The 22465-nt window shown below is 49.5% G+C and overlaps 1 protein-coding gene across 3 annotated transcripts in view; it reads right to left on the bottom strand.

Moving 5' to 3' along the window:
• The window catches only part of GRB7 (growth factor receptor bound protein 7), a 674120-nt gene that overhangs the window by 620774 nt on the left and 30881 nt on the right, over window positions 1-22465 (bottom strand). The window contains exon 1 of one of the 3 annotated variants that reach the window (XM_078645663.1): window positions 20075-20214. The exons of the other annotated variants lie outside the window; for them this stretch is intronic. Coding sequence (XP_078501789.1) covers window positions 20075-20179 — 105 coding nt within the window. The 5' untranslated portion in view covers window positions 20180-20214. Of the gene's footprint in view, window positions 1-20074; window positions 20215-22465 lie in introns of those variants that run through there. 3 annotated transcript variants of the gene reach the window in all.

Genomic DNA, 22465 nt, shown 5'->3' with positions numbered 1-22465 from the left:
AGAAACCTTTTACTTCAGCAGTAAGTCAAGAAACCCAATCTGAAAAGGACGGGGCTTAAAGAGAAAGAAATACATCATGGCGACCTCTTCTCCAATGGCTGGCCACCATTTAGGAGGCCAGCCAATGGAGAAGAGGGGCGGGGTTTAACACTCGCTATTGAAACTCACTTTAAGATATAAAATCTCGTGAGCTGGACTGTGCATTGGCGCAGTACGCCACGCAAGACCTAAAAATGAATGTGTTCTTCTGTAACGAAACTGGTGCTGGTCTAGTTCGTGCGATTTAAAACAAAAAAAAAGAACAGATGATGGACGGAATGCTGAAAAAATCGAACCTTCAACACCAGTCACAGATCTGGGTTTAATCCATTGTTTTTTTTGCTCACCTTGCCACCCCAGTTTGAACCCAGCTACATGCAAATCAGTTTTGAGTCTGCTTCCCATGGAAATGGCCCAGCCCAAACTGGCATCTGGTGACTGGAGCACTGGGCATACCCTTCCCACTTAGGGCACCTAGAGCAACACTAAAAGATGACGGACCATATATGAACATTGTCAAACATTCACCCATTAGTCCCAGATCTGGGTTCCATCCATCGCTTTTTGCTCCCCAAGCAACTGCAGTGTGCAACCCAGTCACAGGCCAATCAGCCTTGACCCTGCTCCTCATGGGAACAGTCCAGCCCGAACTGCCAATTCAGGATTTAACCCAGATCTGTGACTGGGGTGTGTCTGATTTGTTCAGCATTCCGTCCAGCTCACCATTCCTCATTGCAGCACTACTTCAAGCTGAGAGGCCCTGCACCACTTCCAAATGTAGAGTTACTCCACTTGAGAAGGCGTGCATCACTACTCATTGCAGCACTGCTCCAGCAGAGAGGCCCTGCACCACTTCCCAGGTCGCCCTCCTGCTGAAAGGCTCTGCATTGCTTCCCGATCAGCTGAGAGGTTGCAAAACACTCCCATTCCAGATTTATCGCCAGCTGAGAGGCCCTGCTTTGCTTCCCATTCGAGCTCTATGGTCACCCAAAGAGGCCCTGAAATACTTCGACTCCAGCTGTACCTCACTGACAAGCCATGTATAACTTCATTGCAATTTCACTCTCAGCTAAGAGGCCCCGCGTTGCTAACGAATCATGCTTCAGCTGAGAGGCCTTACACCACTTCCATTCCATTTTCTATTGTCAACTGAGAGTCAATCCATCATTTCTATTCCGTCCCTGCTTATGGCCGAGAGGCAAAATATCCTTTTTAGGTTTTGCCTAGCGAAAGCTGCGCTCTGCGCAGCTTTTTCGCGCAGGCGAAATCCTGTTGAGAACTGTAGGGTGCTTTGGGTCGGCCCTCGTCATTGATTGGCTGGCTCCGTAAACGGAGCCTTGCCATTGGACGAGGGGCCTGTCCGTCAATGCCGGACCAGACACGGGGGCGTTCCTGACATTCTTTCCCTTTTGCCGACGTCACGCGACGCCGGGAACGCCCCCGAGTCTGGTCCGGCATTGCCGGCACTTCTGCGTCTCTCCTGCCCCGTGACTGGCCGGCCGGCCAATCCTAGCGCGGCCGGCCGGAAGTGCCCGCCCCCCGCAGCCCGGGGAAGAAGGAGAGGAAGACGGCAAGCACTATGGCGGCGCCCGCGGGGAGACCGGAGAAGTGCCTCTCCAACCTGCCGCTCTAGCTGATTCACAGCATCCCTCCAGCTCTCAGGCCGTGCAATCAGGCTCTCGACGCTGCCTGCCGCAGGTCACACCGCCCTCCCGACAGCCCAGCCCGCCTCAGATCGGAGTGAAGTGCAAATCAATATGGTAATTACATTCCCATGCTGAACCGCAGCCAGGCTGGTGTGGCGGGAGCTCCGAGCCTCAAGTCTTCGCTTCCAGGCGCTGCATTGCGGTTACACCTTTTCTGATCCATTCTCGGCAGGCAGCGCTTGGGGACATCTCAGAGTCCCCGGTCTCGCTTCAAGGCGCTGCATTGCATACATCCTCTCCTTACATAAGTATCTTTCGTTCCCTTTTTGTAGGGGAGGAGGTGCGAAGCCTCTCGAGGCGCTATGTTCCCGTCCTCCTGCGCTCTGAAAGTTGGTGATCTTCGCCCAGCCGAGCCCGTTTCGAGGCGCTGTATTGCCTTTTCTCCTTGCCCCCTCTTCTCATGGGCGGGTTGCGGCCGCTTCTCGAGGCACTGTGTCCCTGTCATTCTGTGCTCCGAGGGATAGTGATGTAGACACAACTGAGCCGGTTTCAAGGCGCTATGTCCCTGTCCTCCGCCTGTACTCTGAGGGTTGGTGATCTGCGCCCAGCTGAGCCGGCTTCAAGGCGCTGTGGCACCTCCGCCTCTTCTCTCGCCTCTCCCCCGTCCGCTCCACCCTCTCGGGGGTACCTCGGGGGTGGGGGGCGGGTACCCCCGAGGCCCGGAGCCCTCCCAGAGCCCTCCCGGAGCCCGCGGGGCTGGCCCGGCTCCAGGCACACCAGCGCCTCACAATCGCGGCTTGTAGCGAAGTGCCTCTCCAACCTGCCGCTCTAGCTGATTCACAGCATCCCTCCAGCTCTCAGGCCGTGCAATCAGGCTCTCGACGCTGCCTGCCGCAGGTCACACCGCCCTCCCGACAGCCCAGCCCGCCTCAGATCGGAGTGAAGTGCAAATCAATATGGTAATTACATTCCCATGCTGAACCGCAGCCAGGCTGGTGTGTAATAGGCTTCAACACATTGACAAAGCCAACAGCTCTTACATAGGCGGGACCTGGCTTTGCCAATGCTTGCTATATATTTTCAGTTTTATATAGGCTATCTCGACCGAAGGTATTGGAGCGCTTTATATGAGCAGCGGTGACATCACACGCGGTCACATCCTATTTCAGGCACAGGAGATATAGTGGTGTGCCGAGGATCACAGGATGTTGAGACGATGCGAGACTCGAACTTGTTTCTTCAGTGCCACAGTCAGCCGCTCTGGTCCTTAGGCCACGTCCTCGCGGTGTTGCCTTCCCATCCGATATTACTCTTGTGGATTGTGGGGTACGCTTCAAAGCGCTGCACGTACCCCTCCCCCCCCCCCCCCCCCTCTCCTCCATGTCGTCCTGTGGATGTGGGCGACTCTGAAGCCCATGGTCCGCTTCAAGGCGCTGCACCAGGGTCTACAGACATGTCCAAGGTCAGAGTCAAGGTGACCCCGTTGAACCCGGCTCCCTGGCCGTCCTCCGCCGAAGCCTTAACCCCAGCCCTCTCCCCCCGCCCCCACCGCGTTGACAGGCCAGAGTCTGTCTTCAAGGCGCTGCATTAAGTGTATACCAACTTTGGCACTTTCTATGCAGAGGGTGGGTGTGGCGGGAGCTCCGAGCCTCAAGTCTTCGCTTCCAGGCGCTGCATTGCGGTTACACCTTTTCTGATCCATTCTCGGCAGGCAGCGCTTGGGGACATCTCAGAGTCCCCGGTCTCGCTTCAAGGCGCTGCATTGCATACATCCTCTCCTTACATAAGTATCTTTCGTTCCCTTTTTGTAGGGGAGGAGGTGCGAAGCCTCTCGAGGCGCTATGAAGATTAATAAATGTTTTATATTTTTTTACTTTCTATGTCTGTCTGTTACATGGTTACAAGACGGGGGATCTTAAATGATTTTATATCTATGTATTTTATGGTCCCTGCCCTTTCCCAGCCTGTCCTCTCCCAGCCTGTCCTCTCCCAGCCTGTCCACTTCCAGCCTGTCCTTTCCCAGCCTGTCCTTTCCCAGCCTTTAAACTTCCAGCCTGTCCACTTCCAGCCTGCCCTCTCCCAACCTGCCCTCTCCCAACCTGCCCTCTCCCAGCCTGCCCTCTCCCAGACTGTCCCCTCCCTGCCCTCTCCCAGCCTGTCCCCTCCCTGCTCTCTCCTAGCCTGTCCTCTCCCTGCCTGTTGTCGTGTCCCGGCGGCAGCAGGCAGCAGCGTGCACTGCGTCCCCGAAGTAACAGCCCTAAAGCAAGCAAGAAGTACGCCCCCCTCCCACCAATCCCTGTTAGGTAGTGGAAACTGTCCAAACTGGGGTGCAGACAGCCCCTCTCACCTTTCGGCCTGGTACCACTGCACCAGCCGCACTACTTCCCGAACTGACCGTTCTCCACTTCAGCCCCGTCTAAATTACAATTCATGCTTGTGACCCTTTTGCCTGCTTGTGCTTGTTTTCATGACCCTGTTGCCTGCTTGTGCCTCCGTGTGCCCCTGTTGCCTGCTTGTGCCTCCGTGTGCCCCTGTTGCCTGCTTGTGCCTCAGTGTGCCCCTGTTGCCTGCTTGTGCCTCCGTGTGCCCCTGTCGCCTGCTTGTGCCTCAGTTTTCGTGCCCCTGTTGCCTGCTTGTGCCCCTGTTGCATGCTTGTGCCTCCGTGTGCCCCTGTTGCCTGCTTGTGCCTCCGTGTGCCCCTGTTGCCTGCTTGTGCCTCTGTGTGCCCCTGTTGCCTGCTTGTGCCTCTGTGTGCCCCTGTTGCCTGCTTGTGCCTCCGTGTGCCCCTGTTGCCTGCTTGTGCCTCCGTTTTCGTGCCCCTGTTGCCTGCTTGTGCCTCCGTGTGCCCCTGTTGCCTGCTTGTGCCTCCGTGTGCGCCTGTTGCCTGCTTGTGCCTCCGTGTGCCCCTATTGCCTGCTTGAACCTCCGTGTGCCCCTATTGCCTGCTTGTGCCTCCGTGTGCCCCCGTTGCCTGCTTGTGCCTCCGTGTGCCCCTGTTGCCTGCTTGTGCCTCCGTGTGCCCTTGTTGCCTGCTTGTGCCTCCGTGTGCCCCTGTTGCCTGCTTGTGCCTCCGTGTGCCCCTGTTGCCTGCTTGTGCCTCCGTGTGCCCCTGTTGCCTGCTTGTGCCTCCATGTGCCCCTGTTGCCTGCTTGTGCTGTGTGGGTGTGTGTGGAGGGCTCTGTGTGGCTGTGTGTGTGGGGGGCTCTGTGTGGCTGTGTGTGTGGGGGGCTCTGTGTGGCTGTGTGTGTGGGGGGATCTGTGTGGGTGTGTGTGTGGGGGGGGCTCTGTGTGTGTTTGTGTGTGTCATTTGCGAGAGATAAAGCTAGTGGCATTGTAAATGACAATGCCATTATTTATGTTAAAAAAACATAAATAAAAATAATGTCAAGAGCAATGCCAATAGCTCTAACTTTAACAAAGGCAAAACCATTGCATTGTAAATGCTTGTTATTCCAGTGTTATCTCGCGCTGAGAGGCCCTTTCACACTCCCAGCTGATACCTGTGCTCTACAGATATTCTAAAGCCCAAGGTAACACATTGCATCCCGGAACAGAGGGCTTCCAAGAGGCCTAGCTGTCCTCTGAGAGGACCACCGACTGTCAATCTGGAAGGGATACAATGTCTGGAGTAGGACTTCAATGGACAAAGGAAGGGCATTTCAGGGGCAGAAGCTGGGCTGGAATAGAGGCCTGGCATCCACATTTCAAACCCCAGGCAGGTCCATATGGGATTCACAGGCCTGGCTTTCTTATTGAGCATCAGACTGTCAGATGAACCCTGCAGAGGTCAGTGGGGCAGAAGGCATCTATGCCAAGTGTTCAGGGGCAGAGTTAACAGGACCCCTGGTTGGTGTGGGTCACCCCAGATATCCGCCGCAAACATGCACACACGTCAGAAGGATGCCCAGCGCCCACCTGCATCTCAACCCCACCAGAACAAGAAACAGCTGCTCCAAACCTGGCTTAACAACAAGATTCTGGATGCTTTAATCCAAAATGTCCCCCAGCGCCAAATCACTAGGATTTACCTTTGACACAACCTCAAGGAACACATCGCCAAAACTATTGCATATCCTCCTTATACCCTCACATCTGGATGGTGGTAACACCCTGCCCACCACATCCCAGAGCCCACACTGACCTCCCCAAAGGGCATCTTATGCACCGCAGCCTGCCTCTTTAAGGACCTGTAGAAATATGACCACATCATCCCCATCCTGATGGAACTCCACTGGCTCTCTTTGCCCATCCGCACCATCTTCAAACAAGCATTGGCAAAGCCACTATGTCTCGCCTTTAGGCTCTTATACGTGTTTAGCCAGAGCTGTCGGCTTTGCTAATGTGTTTAAGTTATGTTGTAGAGTTGCGTGGGTTGTGTGAAGCATGTTGCAAGTTATAATAAAAAATGTGATATAAGTATTTTTGTTACATTGTCTATAATTAAGATGAAATTATGTATAATTGAATGACCGTATTAATAAAAGATTTAATATAAAAAATGTTTAGCTTATGATTGAAAAGTGCATACACGTCTGCAGCATCAGGAGAGCTAGAAGAGGCAGGAGAGAAAAAGGACGCACGCAGTACATCAAGCTACTGAAGACAGAGCACAGGGCACCATATGCTTCTATGGAACAGATTATAGTGTACACATAATGCACACGCCGTAGGAACCATATATATTGGTAATGTCACACAACAAAACGCTGTTCACAAACTCAACTCAGATTGTGCCCTTTGCATATTGTATAATATGCACAGAAGAAACACTGCACGCACTATGAGGTTCTCACAATGCAGTGCACGTAAGGCAGATGACGTACACGAAACTTTATATACTACTGCAGCACACCGTGGCCATGTATTTTACTCCGCAAACAACGCACACTAATGTGAGTAATTCCATCTGAACGTAATGAAAATCACGCTGTACATAAGGTGCACATAGCAAACTCTGCGAACAGCACTTGCAGCACAGATAAACTAGGGAGGAAACCAAACTCCCTCAACCCCCGCAAAAACACAAGGAGCGATGATGCAGTCATGTCAAATTGACTACCAATCCTAGAGCTATTGGCGTTGTTAATGCCAATGTCTTTTAGCCATGTGTTATGGAGTGGATGTATGTGGTGTGGTGAGCAGTGGAATTATGTGGGTTGGATAGGAATTGCTTGCTTTTGAATTGTGTGACGTGGAATTGAGTGGTGTTGAGTGGAGTTATGTGTAGTGGAATTATGTGGATAGTAATTATGCAATATTGAGTTTACTGTGATTATGTGGATTGGGATTATGTGTTATGGAGTACAATTATGTGGAGTGTTATTGTGTATCATGGAGTGGTATGAAGTGGAGTGGAAATATGTGGTGTGTTGTTGAATATTGTGGTATGATGTGGAATTCTGTGCTGTGGATTGGATGTATGTGGTGTGTAGGGGAATTGTGGTGTCTAGGGGAATTGTGGTGTGGAGTGGAATTATCTGGTCACTTGTGGTCAATGCAGTAATAACTGTATAAAAGACAGCTGCAAGGTGGGTAAAGGGCAGCATTTCACAGATGCCTGTGTGTATTATCTGCATCTGGGTAACGGGAAAAAAACAAGGCTGAATCGCCACTCAATCAACATCAATAATGCAATCGCTCTGCCCCTTGCATCGGCGCCTTCCGACTCTTGAGGAAGTCCTGGGCCTGGCTGAACCCCCAGGAGGGCCCTGGGCGTCAACCACATCACCCCACCTATTGTGCATCTCCCCAACAGGATTCTGGGCTTGGGGCTGGGAAACTGGTAGTCCAGCTGCCAAGAGAACTGGAATGTCCCAGGAGAGACGAGCCAGTCAGGGAAGAGATGCAGAGAGTTCATAGGAAGAGGAAAGGGAGTGGGGGAGGGGAGGAAGAGGAGAGGAGAGGAGGGAAAGAAGGAGAAGAGGAGGGGCAGCGGAGAAAGGAAGGTGGGCGAGGGGAGGACGAGGAGAGGAGAGAAAGGAGCAAAAGAGGGAAACGGGGGACAGCGAAAGTGAAATGGGGTAAGGGAGAATTAGTGCGGGAATGGGGATTGTGGGTGGGTGAGTGTAGGAGCTTAGACAGAATGAGAACAGAAGTGGATATTACAAGGGTGGGGGGTGAAAGGCAGTGGAGAGGAAGAGCCAGCAGAAGTAATGAATGGAGAAGTCATACAGAGGGTGAAATGGGGTGAAAGTAAAAGAAAGCCAGAATGAATGAGTAAAGAAAGGAGGATGAATATGAAATAAATGCAAGAAAGAAAGAAAGTGGGAAGCACAGTAGTAATATGGAACAGGCAGAGGATAGTAAAGTCTGATGTAAGAGAGAAATGTAAAGGAGAAAAAATGCGACTGTCCATGTGATGTGTAATTGCTAAGCCCATGTTCACACTTTGTGGTATCTTGGTGCTTAAAATATAGGTGTTCATTGAAACATACCTCAATATTTCATTTTTTAATCGACCTTATAAGAATGAAAGAGTCAGCGATCCGACTAAGATGTGAATCTGTGGCCATGGGCTAAAAAAATATTCCTGAGTTTGAACATTAGTCCCCTGAGCCATTAGACGTCAGGAAAGAGATACTTTGAATACTAATTTCACAGAAACAAGACAGAAAAAGAGACCACCAAACGCATGTCACTGGGAGACTGCCATCACAAAACTCCTCCAGCAAGGACTCATGAGGTCACTCACGAGCGCTAAGAGTGAGTGTGCAGACTGGCACTCAGTAAAACTTGTCATGCTTTCTGCTGCATGAGCACTAGTCACAAGCTGACATCACGCAGGCTCCACAGCAATGTAAACAAGTGATGCCACACACAAGCATCATTGCGATCGGCGGTCTTCACTTTTGAAGCACTGCACTCGTGCTTGTTGCGGAATCCACCTTGCCGGAGCGAGCAGCGGCCATATGTTTGTAATTAACGTGGCCGCGCCGCTGCTCTCTCTCGCAAGGTGGATGCCGCCACAAGCACGAGTGGAGTGCTTCAAAAGTGAAGACCGATGGCTAAAGGCCCTCCTAGTGCAGCGCATGCACGCTGCCTAGGCAAGTCCTAAAACAGCAGCATTGTCTAAAAACAAGCCACCATGCCCAGTACTTCTACCTATCTGGATGACAAGCACAGCCGCAGCCAGGACACCATCGACTGGAGACAAAGAAGTTCAGTAACAGAAACAAGCATTGGCAATGCTGGTCTTGCTTATGTCCGTACAGACACACTCAAATGTGCATCTTCAAAGTAATTGTAAAATCGGCCACATGTTTAACAACTGTTATATAATCACATGTTTTGCACAAACTGCACCCAATAATACAGCAACTTCTTTATGGAACTGAAACTGTTTACTACTACTACTACATAACTAAATGGCAACCATTTTATCAGCCACAGAAAAAATGTATAATTAGTTAAAACATGCAAGCACTTAAATTCATGTCTTGAAGATTACCTTCAACTGTCCACAACAAGTGCATAGCCCCCAAACTATGTTATCAGGATTACAACTCATACCTACATTTGATAATGAGTTCTGCAGCAAAAACAATGCATTATAACAAAGTGTTCTCTTAAATAGAGTAGAAACCTGTGACATGGAATGATTTCTGGCAGGCATATTAATCATCTAGCCTATTTTATGAGAATTCAAACCTATGACCAGAAATTGCATTCTGATTTCAGTAGCAAGCACATTTGTAAACATATTAAGTAACTGACAAACCCTAGGTAAAATGCGATTGACCCCGTTTTACCATTCCTCCCTTTATCTCCCCTTTCCCCCATTTTTAGATTCCTGGAAACTATTTTTGGGGGTCTCGCCTGAGACAGTGCATGATCTGTTGCTTGCAAGACATTTTATTTGTTTACAGTGGGCTTAGAGCCTGCCCATTGCATACCATTGGTTGGCGTCAACGTCATTCTAATTTGTGCTTGCTTGTCTTTGGTCAGCGCGTCCCAATTTCCCTTCTGCATCTTGTGTTTGGCCCTACCCTGGAGAATGGCCCATGTACTTGTGTCCTGCTACAGCTCACACTTTCAGACCTACTCTTTTCTTTTTGTACAAGCACTCCATATGAGTGCATGTGTTTGCAGGCTGTCTGCCACATGTGCTTCTCTCCACCCTCCACTCTGCTATTTCTTAGCTGTGTGCTTTCGTCCCCACTCCGTGTTGTTGCTTGGCCCCCCTGCTGTCCATGTTGTTGCTTGCCCCCACCCACTGACCATATTGTTGCTTGCCCCAACCCAGTGTTGTTACTTACCCCTTCCATGTTGTTGCTTGTCCTCACTTGCTGTCAGTGTTGTTATTTGTCCCCACCCACACTTCATGTTATTGCTTGCCCTGACACATCCTGTTGAAAATTAGTACGTTTTGGTGAACATTATCTGCGCCATCTTGCCTCTTCCCCTGATGCCACACTTTTGTCGTGCGCGCCCGCCATTTTTTTAAGATGCCCCGATCAGAGCGAACCCTTTTGCATGCTGCTGGCCCCTGACATAGCCCTTCGCCTTCACTAAGCCTGCACGCTGACCACCCCCTGCTTGCACCTGCCTTGAGTCATAAACCCCTCTTCGGCGCTGCTCTGCCCCAGGCCCTCATCCTGTTCCCAGCGCGACACCTCCCTGCTTCCCTTTCATGATCTCCGGCCCTTAGATGCAAACCCCCTTTTTCCCCGTGTGCCCGTTTTGTCTTCCCCGTTCCCAGGCCGACACCCAGCTCTGCCGATACCATTCCTTGCCCCTCCCCGTACAATAGAAAGCTTCCCCCATCAAAGGATCCCCGGGTTGATCAAAGCCCCCACTCCATGAGATCCGATCGAACCCCCCACATTCCGTGAATCGGCGGAATATCCAGCTGCGTGATACTCATCACCTGTTGTGACTAGGGTGGGGACTTCAACTGTAAATGTGTGTGGGAACGGGCCCAAAGGGGATTTCCGGGAATATCTTTTCCATACATCAAAGCTTTAACATGAATGTGTAATCTACAATAAAGTCGTAAAACAGTGTATAAGAGGCCAGGCCTCAGAAATGTATCTAGAGCACCTCAGAACGATACCTTCTGTCCGTTTCGTTGTGTTCTCCTCCGGAGAGAATAAAAACCTTGTTTCCTGCCTTCCAGTCTCCAGCGCCTGCCTCTTCAATAGTTTAACTTCTTTATGGGTTCAAGAGGCGACACCGCCGGGCAATACTTAAGGATCTTATATTCTGGTTGGTAGCGCCCCCCAATTATTTTCTACAATTGGCGTCCCAAGCGTGGGGCCCATCAGCGACCCATGGATCCAGTGGGAGAGGTCCTGACGACAAAGTGAACGACTGCAACGATCGGGAACGCGTCTGTCCGATAGACCCTCGTCTGACAGCCGATCATCCGAACTTCACTGGTTCCGAACAGACCTCTCTCGAGTGATCTACGGTCCTGACTGGGAACCATCAGGAGTGCCGCGAGGATAACGAAGAAGAGAGGACGATCGGGCGCTGGATTCGGAAGACAGGAAACTGTCCATGCGGTCCGGGTAAGGTCGTGTAACCACGACAAGTCGCGAAATAATTGCTTGATTGCTTGTTTGTTTAAAAATACTAGTATTGCTCTTTTTATTTATTTGGAGATTCACTGTCGGCAAACGGAGAAACAACGGGCTCTCTCTTTGCAAGCAGTGGAGGATAGGTAGGGCAGCAGCCGTGCTTATTTTTTCTCCCCCACTCAATAATCACTTGAAACTGAACTGTTGTTCGCAAAACTATTGTTTCCTGGAGATTCCCTGTCTGCAAACAGGGAAGAGACCACCCTTTTTGCAGATAGTGAAAAGGGTAGGTAACGCAGATCTTTGCGGACCTGCTCATTCTCCCCATTGTTATTTATTGGTCTTTTTGTTATTTTTGATCCATGAGGTATTCACTGCCTGCAAACAACGTTGAATAGAAATATTCTGTCCAGTCTTTGCACCTAGTGATAAGATAGGCAGTGCTGACTTTTTAGTCCCTCGTTACGAGCCGTCATGTCTGTCTTCTCCCCACTGATTAATAGCCTGTTTAGCCCGGACCGTGTATTAGAGGTGGACCATATAGCTCCACTAGAAGGCACCCCTAATAAGGACATGTTCATAAACTATGGATTAGTCACCATAGCCTATAATAAATTGTGGCACAGGTATACCGAAGAGAGTCAAGACAAACAGTGGCCACTGGCAGGATCCTTTGACCTTGATAAAATAGAAACGTTAGAAATAGCCCTTCGAAATAATAAGACAACGCCAATTATGCTCGACAGTCTCGGTATGTGGCGCAGAGAGGCTATGCAACGACAGAGAAAAGACGAGGACAAACCAAGTAGAGAAATATACCGACAGGACAACCCCAGGACATCGCTACCCACGACTTATCCCCCGACACTATGCAAAAGACGACCAGACTTAGGGCCAGACCAATGCGCTTTTTGTAGGTATGTCGGACACTGGAAAGCCCAATGCCCGACTCTACTGAGCGTGAGTAAAGGCAAAGGGCCGACAGGAACGACAGGCCGGCAGTACGAGAAAAAGCACGAGACAAAGAAGAACCCGACTTACATAGACAGACCAGACAGAACCACCACGTTTGATTATGCCCGATGGCACAGATTTCGCCAGGACAATTTCAGCGGCATGCTCAAGTTTTCCTAGGTCGGGCAACGTCAAGACGGGAACCCAGCCTCGTTTCAAATTCACAGACGGAAAGAGATAATTATGACCAATAACTGTTTTATATTCGTCTTGGGTCTTTGTATGTCGTACTTGTACTGTCCCCCGTCTGAGTTTGTGTGTATGTAATGTACAAATCTGCGTCATCCCTCTACACGTGTTTCCGTGTTACTCAACCTCTGTTAGCAGAAACTTAGCATAAAAGCAACCTGGAAAGAAAGAAATGGTAAAACAAAATCCGTAGACCATTAATGAACTAGAACTTTTAATTTAGCACAACAAACAAGGAATAATAACGGTAAACTGTAGAAAATGAAAGTCAAACAGAACATTCGCCCCCCCCCCCCATTCTGGAACCTTCCAAAGTAGGGCAGGGTTACGGCTACGCCCAACCAACGGCAACCCATATAAGGCGGGCCCGGCCGCCAACTCTTGGTCAGGAAATCTTAACGTATGGGGGAGCCGGAGGAGAGGCAGGAGCCAGCAGCCGGGGCAGTTGTAGGTAGTCCCGCCACATGTCTCCTCAGCCAGCCGCAACGGGCCTGGATAGACTTAAGTAGTCCCGCCACATGTCCAGAGGAGAACGAGGCACCTTTTTTCCTTTTCTCTTCCGTAACAGCCGCAGCAGCTCTGGACGGCGGGATGTCCTGCACGTACCTCCACCACAATTTGTCCAAGTTGGGCTGGGAGGGAGAGGCGACGCGGACGAGCCTCTCCCACCTCCACCGATAGGAGGTCCCCCAGCCCCCGGCCCGACGCCGAACACCCCCCCAGTCAGGCGATGGTGCCAATACTTCCACAGCACCGAACACACCATGGTGGCACCCCAGTACTTGCGCAGCACCGAACGTGCAATGGTGGCCATATTTTCGGAACACCGAACCTGCAATGACTGCACTGATACTCGTGCCGCGCCGAATGCGCGCCACAGGTGGCCATACTCCCACAGCACTGAGCCCAGGACTTGGGGAACACCGGATGTGGAGAGACCTTCATGCGGGGCGATGAAAAGGATCGGCATGGAGTGCACCGGGAGAAGGAGACGATGCGGACGAGTCTCCCTCGCCCCCCCCAGGTGGGGGCATCACAGCTGCACCCCAGCTGAACGTCCCGCTTTCACACAACAGGGACCTCTTCCTTTCACTCCGAAGGATCTCTCCCACTCTTGCAAACTCGACGAGAGTGGCCCCTGTAGGGCCTCAAAATGGCGTCTGGGTCCGCTGGAAGGCGGGCCCCGGCCACTAGAGTAACTTTGACCAGCAATATAACTCGAACATTTGCCCCCTGGAGCACGAGCCCCCATCTCCGACAGCATCTCCGCAGCCTTGAAGATCCTACAAAGGTCCCCGGCGGAACCTTCGGCCTCTGCAGGCTTCCGGTAAGGGACGGCTGCCTTGATCGCCAACGAAACAAACATGACATTGCCACTCCTTCTGTTAGCATGAATTCTAGAACTGCCGAAAAGGACTCTGGTCCAAACTGCCAGTAATGGGAAACATTTCCCCTGATGCTGCTTCCGGACTGAGCCGGCCCCGCCCAAAATGGCGCTGGTATCAATCGGAACTTACGAACACCTCGTGGTGTTCCTTCGCACTAATATAAACTTGATGTTCCGAGATTTTATATGATCCTTTGTACACTTGGCTAGAGAAGACAAGGAGAACTCACTCGACGAACAGTATGAAAGGATCCCCGTTACAAATGTTGATTACAAATGTACAATGTATTATATTTTTATAACTGATGTAAACCTCATTTACGACGCACACGTACGGTATGCATATAGGAAATCTGATTGCCACTATTATGATTATGCTTCTAAATTATGAAAATAAATGCCCCCGAACCCCCAGCCAATTAATAGACGTTTTAGTCTCTTACAAATGAATGAGTAAAACTTTCCGATGTTTTTATTGCTGCAAACGACACCCCCCACTGTACGCACTTTAGCCATTGCCACGACCGGCCAAATACGACCGCACCCTCATAATCCTCATGCTGACATGATTTTGCAAAATAAAGTTTTTGAAACTATGGACGGGTATTGCATGCGTTATTTTAAAAAAAATGTGGGATCGGTGGGAAAGTTCTTTTCTGTGCACCCTACTCTGCTCTCTCTTTAAGGTTAAAAGAAGATGGTTGCCCAGCCCTGGAGGACGGATCGGATCGACAACACGACACTCCGCCTTCAACGTACGCGACTGACCCATGAGCCCTCGCGTAGAGGAAGACCTTGACTTCCAAGGATGGGTAAAACGAACGGTGTAAATGAGGGAATGTAAAAGGAGGGTGAAATGAAATAATGTAAATGTTATAAAGTACAACGTTCCAAAGTATCAGGGAACGGAGCTGACCCAAGAACCGAAGAACCTTAGAACGCCACAGCGTTGAACGAGGTTTTAAGGATCCCGATAGTGAGATACATCCTTTGACTAGATACCTCGCACTAAGCACCTCTGGTTTCCTTTTTACGTTTCCCCGCACACGACCTATATGGACACACTACCCCCCCTCGACTCCAGAAACCATATCCCCGGGGACCCTGCCCCGAGGAGGAAAGACGAGTAAGAGGTAAGTAAAGGACTTATGAATCCATGTATTTGAATATGCGCGAATGCTGTCTCCCCCACCCCCCTTTTTTCCCTCCCTCTGCAGGTTACATCAGAGATTACAGCCGAGGTGTGGCGAAGATCTGAAGCCTTGCCATGTCTAATACACGAAGCTGACTAGCGCCGCAAGGTGGTGTCTAAGCGCGCCTGCAAACTGCTCACGTATCGAACAAACCCGAAAAATTAGCGCAACCTGATAAAAAGTGATCACCCTTAAACCAGACCGGACGAATGAACCCATGTCACGTATGATGCGAAACTATGAGGGAATGTGTGTGTGTGACTGAGGCGTCGACCCAACTGGTCGAAGGACCGAGAATGCGAGAAGTGCGACAAAATGGTACCTCCTTTCTTCTTTCCTTTTTCTCAAGGCACGTCCCCTCTACCCTGTCTAATGCTCAAACTGCATGATTACAAGATTCTAACGCAGACCCGTGAATGCCCTTTACTGTGTAATGCACTAAATAGCCTTTCTTGAATACACCGCCACCCTCTCTGTTGCACGTGTACTATTTAGCCTGCCGTTGCACTCTCTCTCTCTCTCTCTCTCTCTCTCTCTCTCTCTCTCTCTCTCTCTCTCTCTCTCTCTCTCTCTCTCTCTCTCTCTCCCTCTATTTTTGCACTCCCACTCTTCCGAGTGATTAGCCCCGAAATTGGCAGACTGCCACCCCTAGCACACCACCTAATTGGCTTCAAATACCGTCAGTATTTGCACAAAAACTTGTCTTTAATACAATCACCCTGAAGCCGCGTCATTACCTCTCCTTTTCCGCTAGAAGTCAATGAACCGAGGTTGGGCCGTAAGGGAAAGGACAGGTAAGACGACAGAGGTTCCCTAATCTGACCCGAAATAAGGGAACTACCTGTCAACGGCTCCTATGGTACAAAACAAGGACCTCAGAATACGCGACCCTCCCCTCCCCGAATTGTCGCAATACCCAAACCGGAAAAATGATCACCCCTGTTACCTCCCCTGTATCAGCCGCCCAAAAACTGGAATTATGAAACTACCCCTCATTTCCGGTTGTGAGAGATGGGTCGATTTATGCCCTTACCACAAGTTTCCTATGTCCCTGGTTGTTCCCCATAAAACCCCTGTCCTTCCTAATTAAGTAATCGGGCTGTAAAAGGTTACGTAGGATCCAGAGTGATGTTTCACAAGGTTAACAGACTAGTCCAAGGTAAAGAAATCATCGAAATGAACCCCGTAGTAGTTGAAAGGCAGGATGCATCGATAGAAAGGAAATGTTTAGTCATGTTCGTCTCTCAGCAAAATACCTGTGTAGTACCATGTTGACGACTCACAGTACCCTTTGTAAATGTAAAACTCTAGAGAACGGCATATCTTTGCCAGGTTCGTCTCACGGAGGTGGGTCACCATCAGATGAACTGTCGTGACTGTAATAAATAATTGTAAAGGAAAGTCATAGTAAATCCAACAGGCCCGTCACCGGTCATTCATATGCCAGTTGTGAACACTAATATAACGGGCATTTTTCATTCTTTGCCTGGAGCTGGGAGAGAAATAGACTTTTTGATTATCTTCATCTGCAAATTCTCTAAAGACTGTCTTTTCAAACTTGTTTAAGGGTACTGCTGTTGGAGGAGAGAAGGACCGGATGTGGGAGCACGAGGCCTGACTACAGACTAAGGAACACCTGCGACATTAGCCAAGGCGAGACCACGACAGAAAAGAGCTGCAGGACGAGGCACTGTTTTCGACAACATGAGAAGAAAGGGTCGACCTGATGCCCCTGCTCGATGTCCAGTGTCTGTCGACAAGTCCCCGCTCTCTGAATTCGGTCACACGCCCGCCTACTTGAAGTCTCTCGTTTCCCTAGTTTTGTTCCTAATTTGGCCTTGCTCCATCCCCCTTTTCCTCTGACCTACCCTATGGACTGTTTTGTACGCTCTTCTTCCATCTGAACTTTCTGACAAACACCTCAAAGGACACAGGGCGAAAAGGACCTTTTCGACCAGAAACGCGAGGAAAGGGTCGTGCCCTGCAACGCAGAACTTAGAACAGAGCTGGACTTATAGCTCCACCGCCGGTGCTCAACAGCGCCAACGAAAGGCAACAAAGAATGATGAGAACTCGTTAAACTTCGAACATTTGACATCTCCAATCGCCGTTTCTGCTAGACCTCATTTCTCTCCCAGCCGCCATCGTATTGATCATGCTCCAATCCGAACCTGATATATATGTAATAACCTGCCAGTATGAAATATGCTTGCTGCTCTCGCTACAGAATCGTTTTTGTATTGCATTCCTATGACTTTCCTGCTAAACAAATTGATCAAAGTTTATCAAATAGGCCCACCTCCTAAAAACTAGAAACGTTAAAATGTATTGTTTACAACTCTTTTCCTCTAGGGTTCCTACCGTTTTCTTTCTCATGCCCACCACAATAGAACCGAGTAGAAAATGAACCAGCAAGATGTCTTGAATATGTTAAAGGGAGGACTGTTGAAAATTAGTACGTTTTGGTGAACATTATCTGCGCCATCTTGCCTCTTCCCCTGATGCCACACTTTTGTCGTGCGCGCCCGCCATTTTTTTAAGATGCCCCGATCAGAGCGAACCCTTTTGCATGCTGCTGGCCCCTGACATAGCCCTTCGCCTTCACTAAGCCTGCACGCTGACCACCCCCTGCTTGCACCTGCCTTGAGTCATAAACCCCTCTTCGGCGCTGCTCTGCCCCAGGCCCTCATCCTGTTCCCAGCGCGACACCTCCCTGCTTCCCTTTCATGATCTCCGGCCCTTAGATGCAAACCCCCTTTTTCCCCGTGTGCCCGTTTTGTCTTCCCCGTTCCCAGGCCGACACCCAGCTCTGCCGATACCATTCCTTGCCCCTCCCCGTACAATAGAAAGCTTCCCCCATCAAAGGATCCCCGGGTTGATCAAAGCCCCCACTCCATGAGATCCGATCGAACCCCCCACATTCCGTGAATCGGCGGAATATCCAGCTGCGTGATACTCATCACCTGTTGTGACTAGGGTGGGGACTTCAACTGTAAATGTGTGTGGGAACGGGCCCAAAGGGGATTTCCGGGAATATCTTTTCCATACATCAAAGCTTTAACATGAATGTGTAATCTACAATAAAGTCGTAAAACAGTGTATAAGAGGCCAGGCCTCAGAAATGTATCTAGAGCACCTCAGAACGATACCTTCTGTCCGTTTCGTTGTGTTCTCCTCCGGAGAGAATAAAAACCTTGTTTCCTGCCTTCCAGTCTCCAGCGCCTGCCTCTTCAATAGTTTAACTTCTTTATGGGTTCAAGAGGCGACACCGCCGGGCAATACTTAAGGATCTTATATTCTGGTTGGTAGCGCCCCCCAATTATTTTCTACAATCCTGTGTGTTGTTGCTTGCCCCCTCTTGCCCTCCTCATGCTGTTTGTCATGTTGCTAGTCCTGCCCTCTTCCCACTATGCATCATGTTATTCACGCCATCCTCCAGTCTGTCTCATTGATTGCGCCTTCCGACCCTCCACCCGCTATTCGCCTTGCTGCTTGCCCCCCACCATCCTCCTGCTGCCCGTGTTGTTGCTTACCCCTTCCACACTCAGCGTTATTGCTTGCTCCCTTTCAACCCGGGTATTGTTGCAGCCCTCTACCGCATCCTTTGTATTGGTACTTGCCGCATCCCTTTATCATTCTTATTGGTTGCCCACTTCAGCCGCCTTTTCACTGTTCGTCCTGCTGCTTGCCCTCTCTCGCTGTCCGTCTTGTAGATTTCCCCTCCCTCCTCTTGATGTTCGTCTGTTTCTTGCTCCTACTCGCCCTTCCCCTGGTGTCTTGTTGCTTGCCCAGTCTCCTCCCACTATACATCTTGTAGCTTTCCCCCTACTGCTGACCATCTTATTTGTTGCCTACTCTTGCCTTCCACCCTCTGTCCATCATGTTGCTTACCCCTCCAACCCTCCATCCGTTGTCCATGTTGCCTTGCCCCCACCTGCCATAACTAAAAAGCGCTAAGACTGAACAGAAGTGGTGCTCATCTTCTGAAAAACTACGACATCCCACACTCCAAAATTTGAATTCAGTTCTGTGCAATTCAAATGGAAGTTCATGGAGCTGTGCACAGCGGGAGGAAGACGTGTGCACATCTATGTGTAAAGCTCTTGTGGCTCTAACAGGACTGTAGGCTGCAGAGCTGTTGCATGTGCGCAAGGACTAGACACAGACACTGAACACTGTGATAGTTGGAGCATTTATGTATTTCAACAAGCATTATTTTTCGACTCAAGCATACCAGTTTAGCCCAATCATATGCTGTACTCAAGGTTTCACATTTGGGTTGAGCCAAAGCCTCTCTCCTGGTAGTGCCTCATTAAGCTCTTTTTTCTGGTGATCACATGTAAAAGCTATGCTGTCAAGCCAGACCTAAAAACAAGGCAACAGGACTTTGCCACCTATGCAAGCAGCATCTGGAATGGCATTCCCGTATCCATGAGGACCAGTCCAACGCTGCTCCAATTTAGGTGAGCCCAGACGTGGGTCCCGTGCTCACCATACCACTGTAGTCAAGCTAGCCAGGCTGATGAGGGGGGATACCCTTAAACCGATCCCAGGATGCTTTCTGGTGGTCCAAGGAGGACCTGGCCTGGCAATTCAGGCTGGACTGTTCCCATGGGGAGCAGAGTTAAGACTGATTTGCATATGGCTGGGTCTAAACTGGAATGGCATGGTGTGCAAAAAAAGATGGATTCAGGCGCAGATATCTGTACAGGGGTAAATGTCTGACATTGTTCAGCATTCTGTCCATCAATTGTTCTTTTTACAATTTATGGAAGAACTGAAGCCCTACCCCTTTAAAAAGCATTATATTATGATGCAGCAACAATCCAAACCCACTTTCAGAGCCCAGCTACTCCTTGGATCAATCATTGGCTATATTGATGCCTTGTACCCCATGCAGCACACCATGCAGTGCTCAGCTGCCTTTCAGCTAAATGCACACTACTTAAAAATCACACACAATACATACAAAACCACACACATTCGAGCAGTAGCAGCACCCCTCCCCCCCCGCGCCTTGAGACCCTCACGGGTGAACAGTGCGCTTTACAAATGTTCTGATTGATTGATTAATTGACACATTCTCACCTTATCGCTTACTGGGGCTGAAATAAAAACACGTGTAGCCAAGTGGTGCCAGAGTCTCTTCCCCACACCCTGGGGCCACTCCCTGCCCAATCCCAACACAGCCATGGCGTTGTACACAAGGCTGGGCGGTCACACTCCCATCACTGCCGGGCACAGGCCTGTTGCTGCAAAGGTCTGATACTCTTTCACTGAGTTTCTCTCATTTATAGCTACACACTTTCTTTGTGATGAGCAATTCCGAGTTCCAGACCTTTCTTAGCCTTTATTCCCTGTTTCTGGCATACTTTCTAACAAATTCCTAGAATTCCTGCGACAAGCTAATTCCTAGAATTCCTGCGACAATAGGTCGAGCTGGATGGCTTCCAGACCGTTTTCTTTGCCAGCTGGGCACTGCCTGTATTTGTCGTTTCCTTTAGCAACAGGGCTTTGCCTGGATCCTGTTCCAGCTGCATTTATGCCAACAGACCTGATTCAGGCGGGAAAGTCACGGTTTCTTGAAGCCACAAATGGATTCATTTTAGCTGTCTACCATTTAAAATTGCTTCTGCCTCAGTATAAATCGGGGGGTGAGGGGGCATTTCCCAGATTATTGTTAAACAATAGATATCTCCAATTTTCAGTTTTAAAATGTTGGCATGTATGCAGCTGGGTATAGCCTGTCTCTACTAACACAAAAGGAGATTTTGGCTCCTTCCGCCTCTCTCCTCTTCAACTGGTTACTGCCTGTTTCTAGTTTCACATTTCTGCTGCATGAACAGCTGCCCGTGTTTCTGATTTCCTGAAATGTTATCCTAGACTAGCATATTTTCTCTAAAATTGCACCGTATTTCCTTTTCATACCTTATTTAGTATCTTCTTTTTGGTGTTTTTCTTTATATATAGCGCAAACTGGAACCGAAGGTGACATTAATTTCTTTATCATGGGAGATTAAGTGATTTGCCCAGAATCACAGGATGTTGAGCCAACGGAGACTTGAACCTGTTTCCCTAGTTCAAAAGTTTACCACATCCTCTACCCTATCTACTGTAGCCAGGGCCACTGAAAATATGTGGCAGTATAGTGCAAAATTATGTGGTAGGATTGAGTAAATTATGCGGCAAGGTAAGGCAAATTATCCAGCATTATGCGTCACATTTTGTGATCGCACAACTTCATTATTTTTGTCATTTTTAAAGACCGTCTGGGCATTAGTTGCAACTCATTAGTACCAGTTTAACACTCAAACACAGCAATAAGATACAGAGAGATGACCATTCAACTTTTGCAAAGCGCCTTCACTGCGCCACAAAGTGCCACTATGTTTTTAGTACCTTCTGAACCGTTTGAGCTAGAAATTGTTTTTGTTAAAATCTGCAGGTTATGCAGCACATGATGAAATATGTGGCATATGTGGCAAATTTATAATTATGCAAAAATCGACACAGCCGCACAATCGCATAATTCCAGTGGCCCTGACTATAGTGCCAGCATGACATATTTTGGCCACTTTCAGGGTGCTTCCAAAAATCAGGAGACCGAGGCTCAAGGCACAGGGAGAGAGAAGGAGGCTTGGGATTCAAGATGGGTAAAATGGAAGGGGCAGGGTGGGGAATCCCCTATGCATACAAAGCAGGGCACTGAGTGGGCCAGGTCCCTCCAGGTCTCAGACCCGGAAGTAATTTAAAATAGACACTGACAATTTCCCTATTGGGCACTCTCTTATTTTCTTTAGTTATAATGGCAAAAACACTGATCAAATACTGAACAATTAAAGTTAAAACGGTAAGGTAATGACAGCGATTTAGTTGCTGTTTATATTTCACGTTATACTTAATCTTGCCTTCCCTAGGAGTATTAGCTATTTCCATGATGTTGTGTTTATATATGTTTTTAGTGCAGCATATAAATCTTGTATAGCCCATACTTTGAACCGAGTCGCTTCCATGGGTCGTGTTGCGAAAGTGCCCTGGGGCGCAGCTGGTGTTTGCGCCCGCTTTGATTTCCCCCCGGGCACTTTGGTATTAAAGAAGGAGCCACAGACGCTTGTGCAGCCCCTTCTGTAATACTGATAGCAATGGCACTCATAAAGAGTCAGCTATATCTTCAGAGGGTGTACCCTCAATTGCATGGGTGTGTGCCCCATGCGAATATGGGAATCCCTTTGCCTCTGCACCCGTGCTGTATTACAGATGGGGGCGCAGAGGCAAAGAAGCTCCCATGAGGCACACTGTCAGTGCGCCCCCTGATGGCAGACTCTGGCAGGGGTGAAGGCGGTCCCATGGGCGCTCCATATATCCCCTAGCAGGTGGGGCAATCAGTGACTGCACCTGCCTGCAAGGGAATCTCGAATCCCCTTTAAAATGCAGGGTGATTAGCACCAGCACTGTGAAAACACACAGCGGCTTTAAAGC

This window comes from Lissotriton helveticus, chromosome 5_1 (assembly GCF_964261635.1).
Source record: "Lissotriton helveticus chromosome 5_1, aLisHel1.1, whole genome shotgun sequence".
Lineage (NCBI taxonomy): Eukaryota > Metazoa > Chordata > Amphibia > Caudata > Salamandridae > Lissotriton > Lissotriton helveticus.
This window is presented reverse-complemented; position numbering and strand designations above follow the sequence as displayed.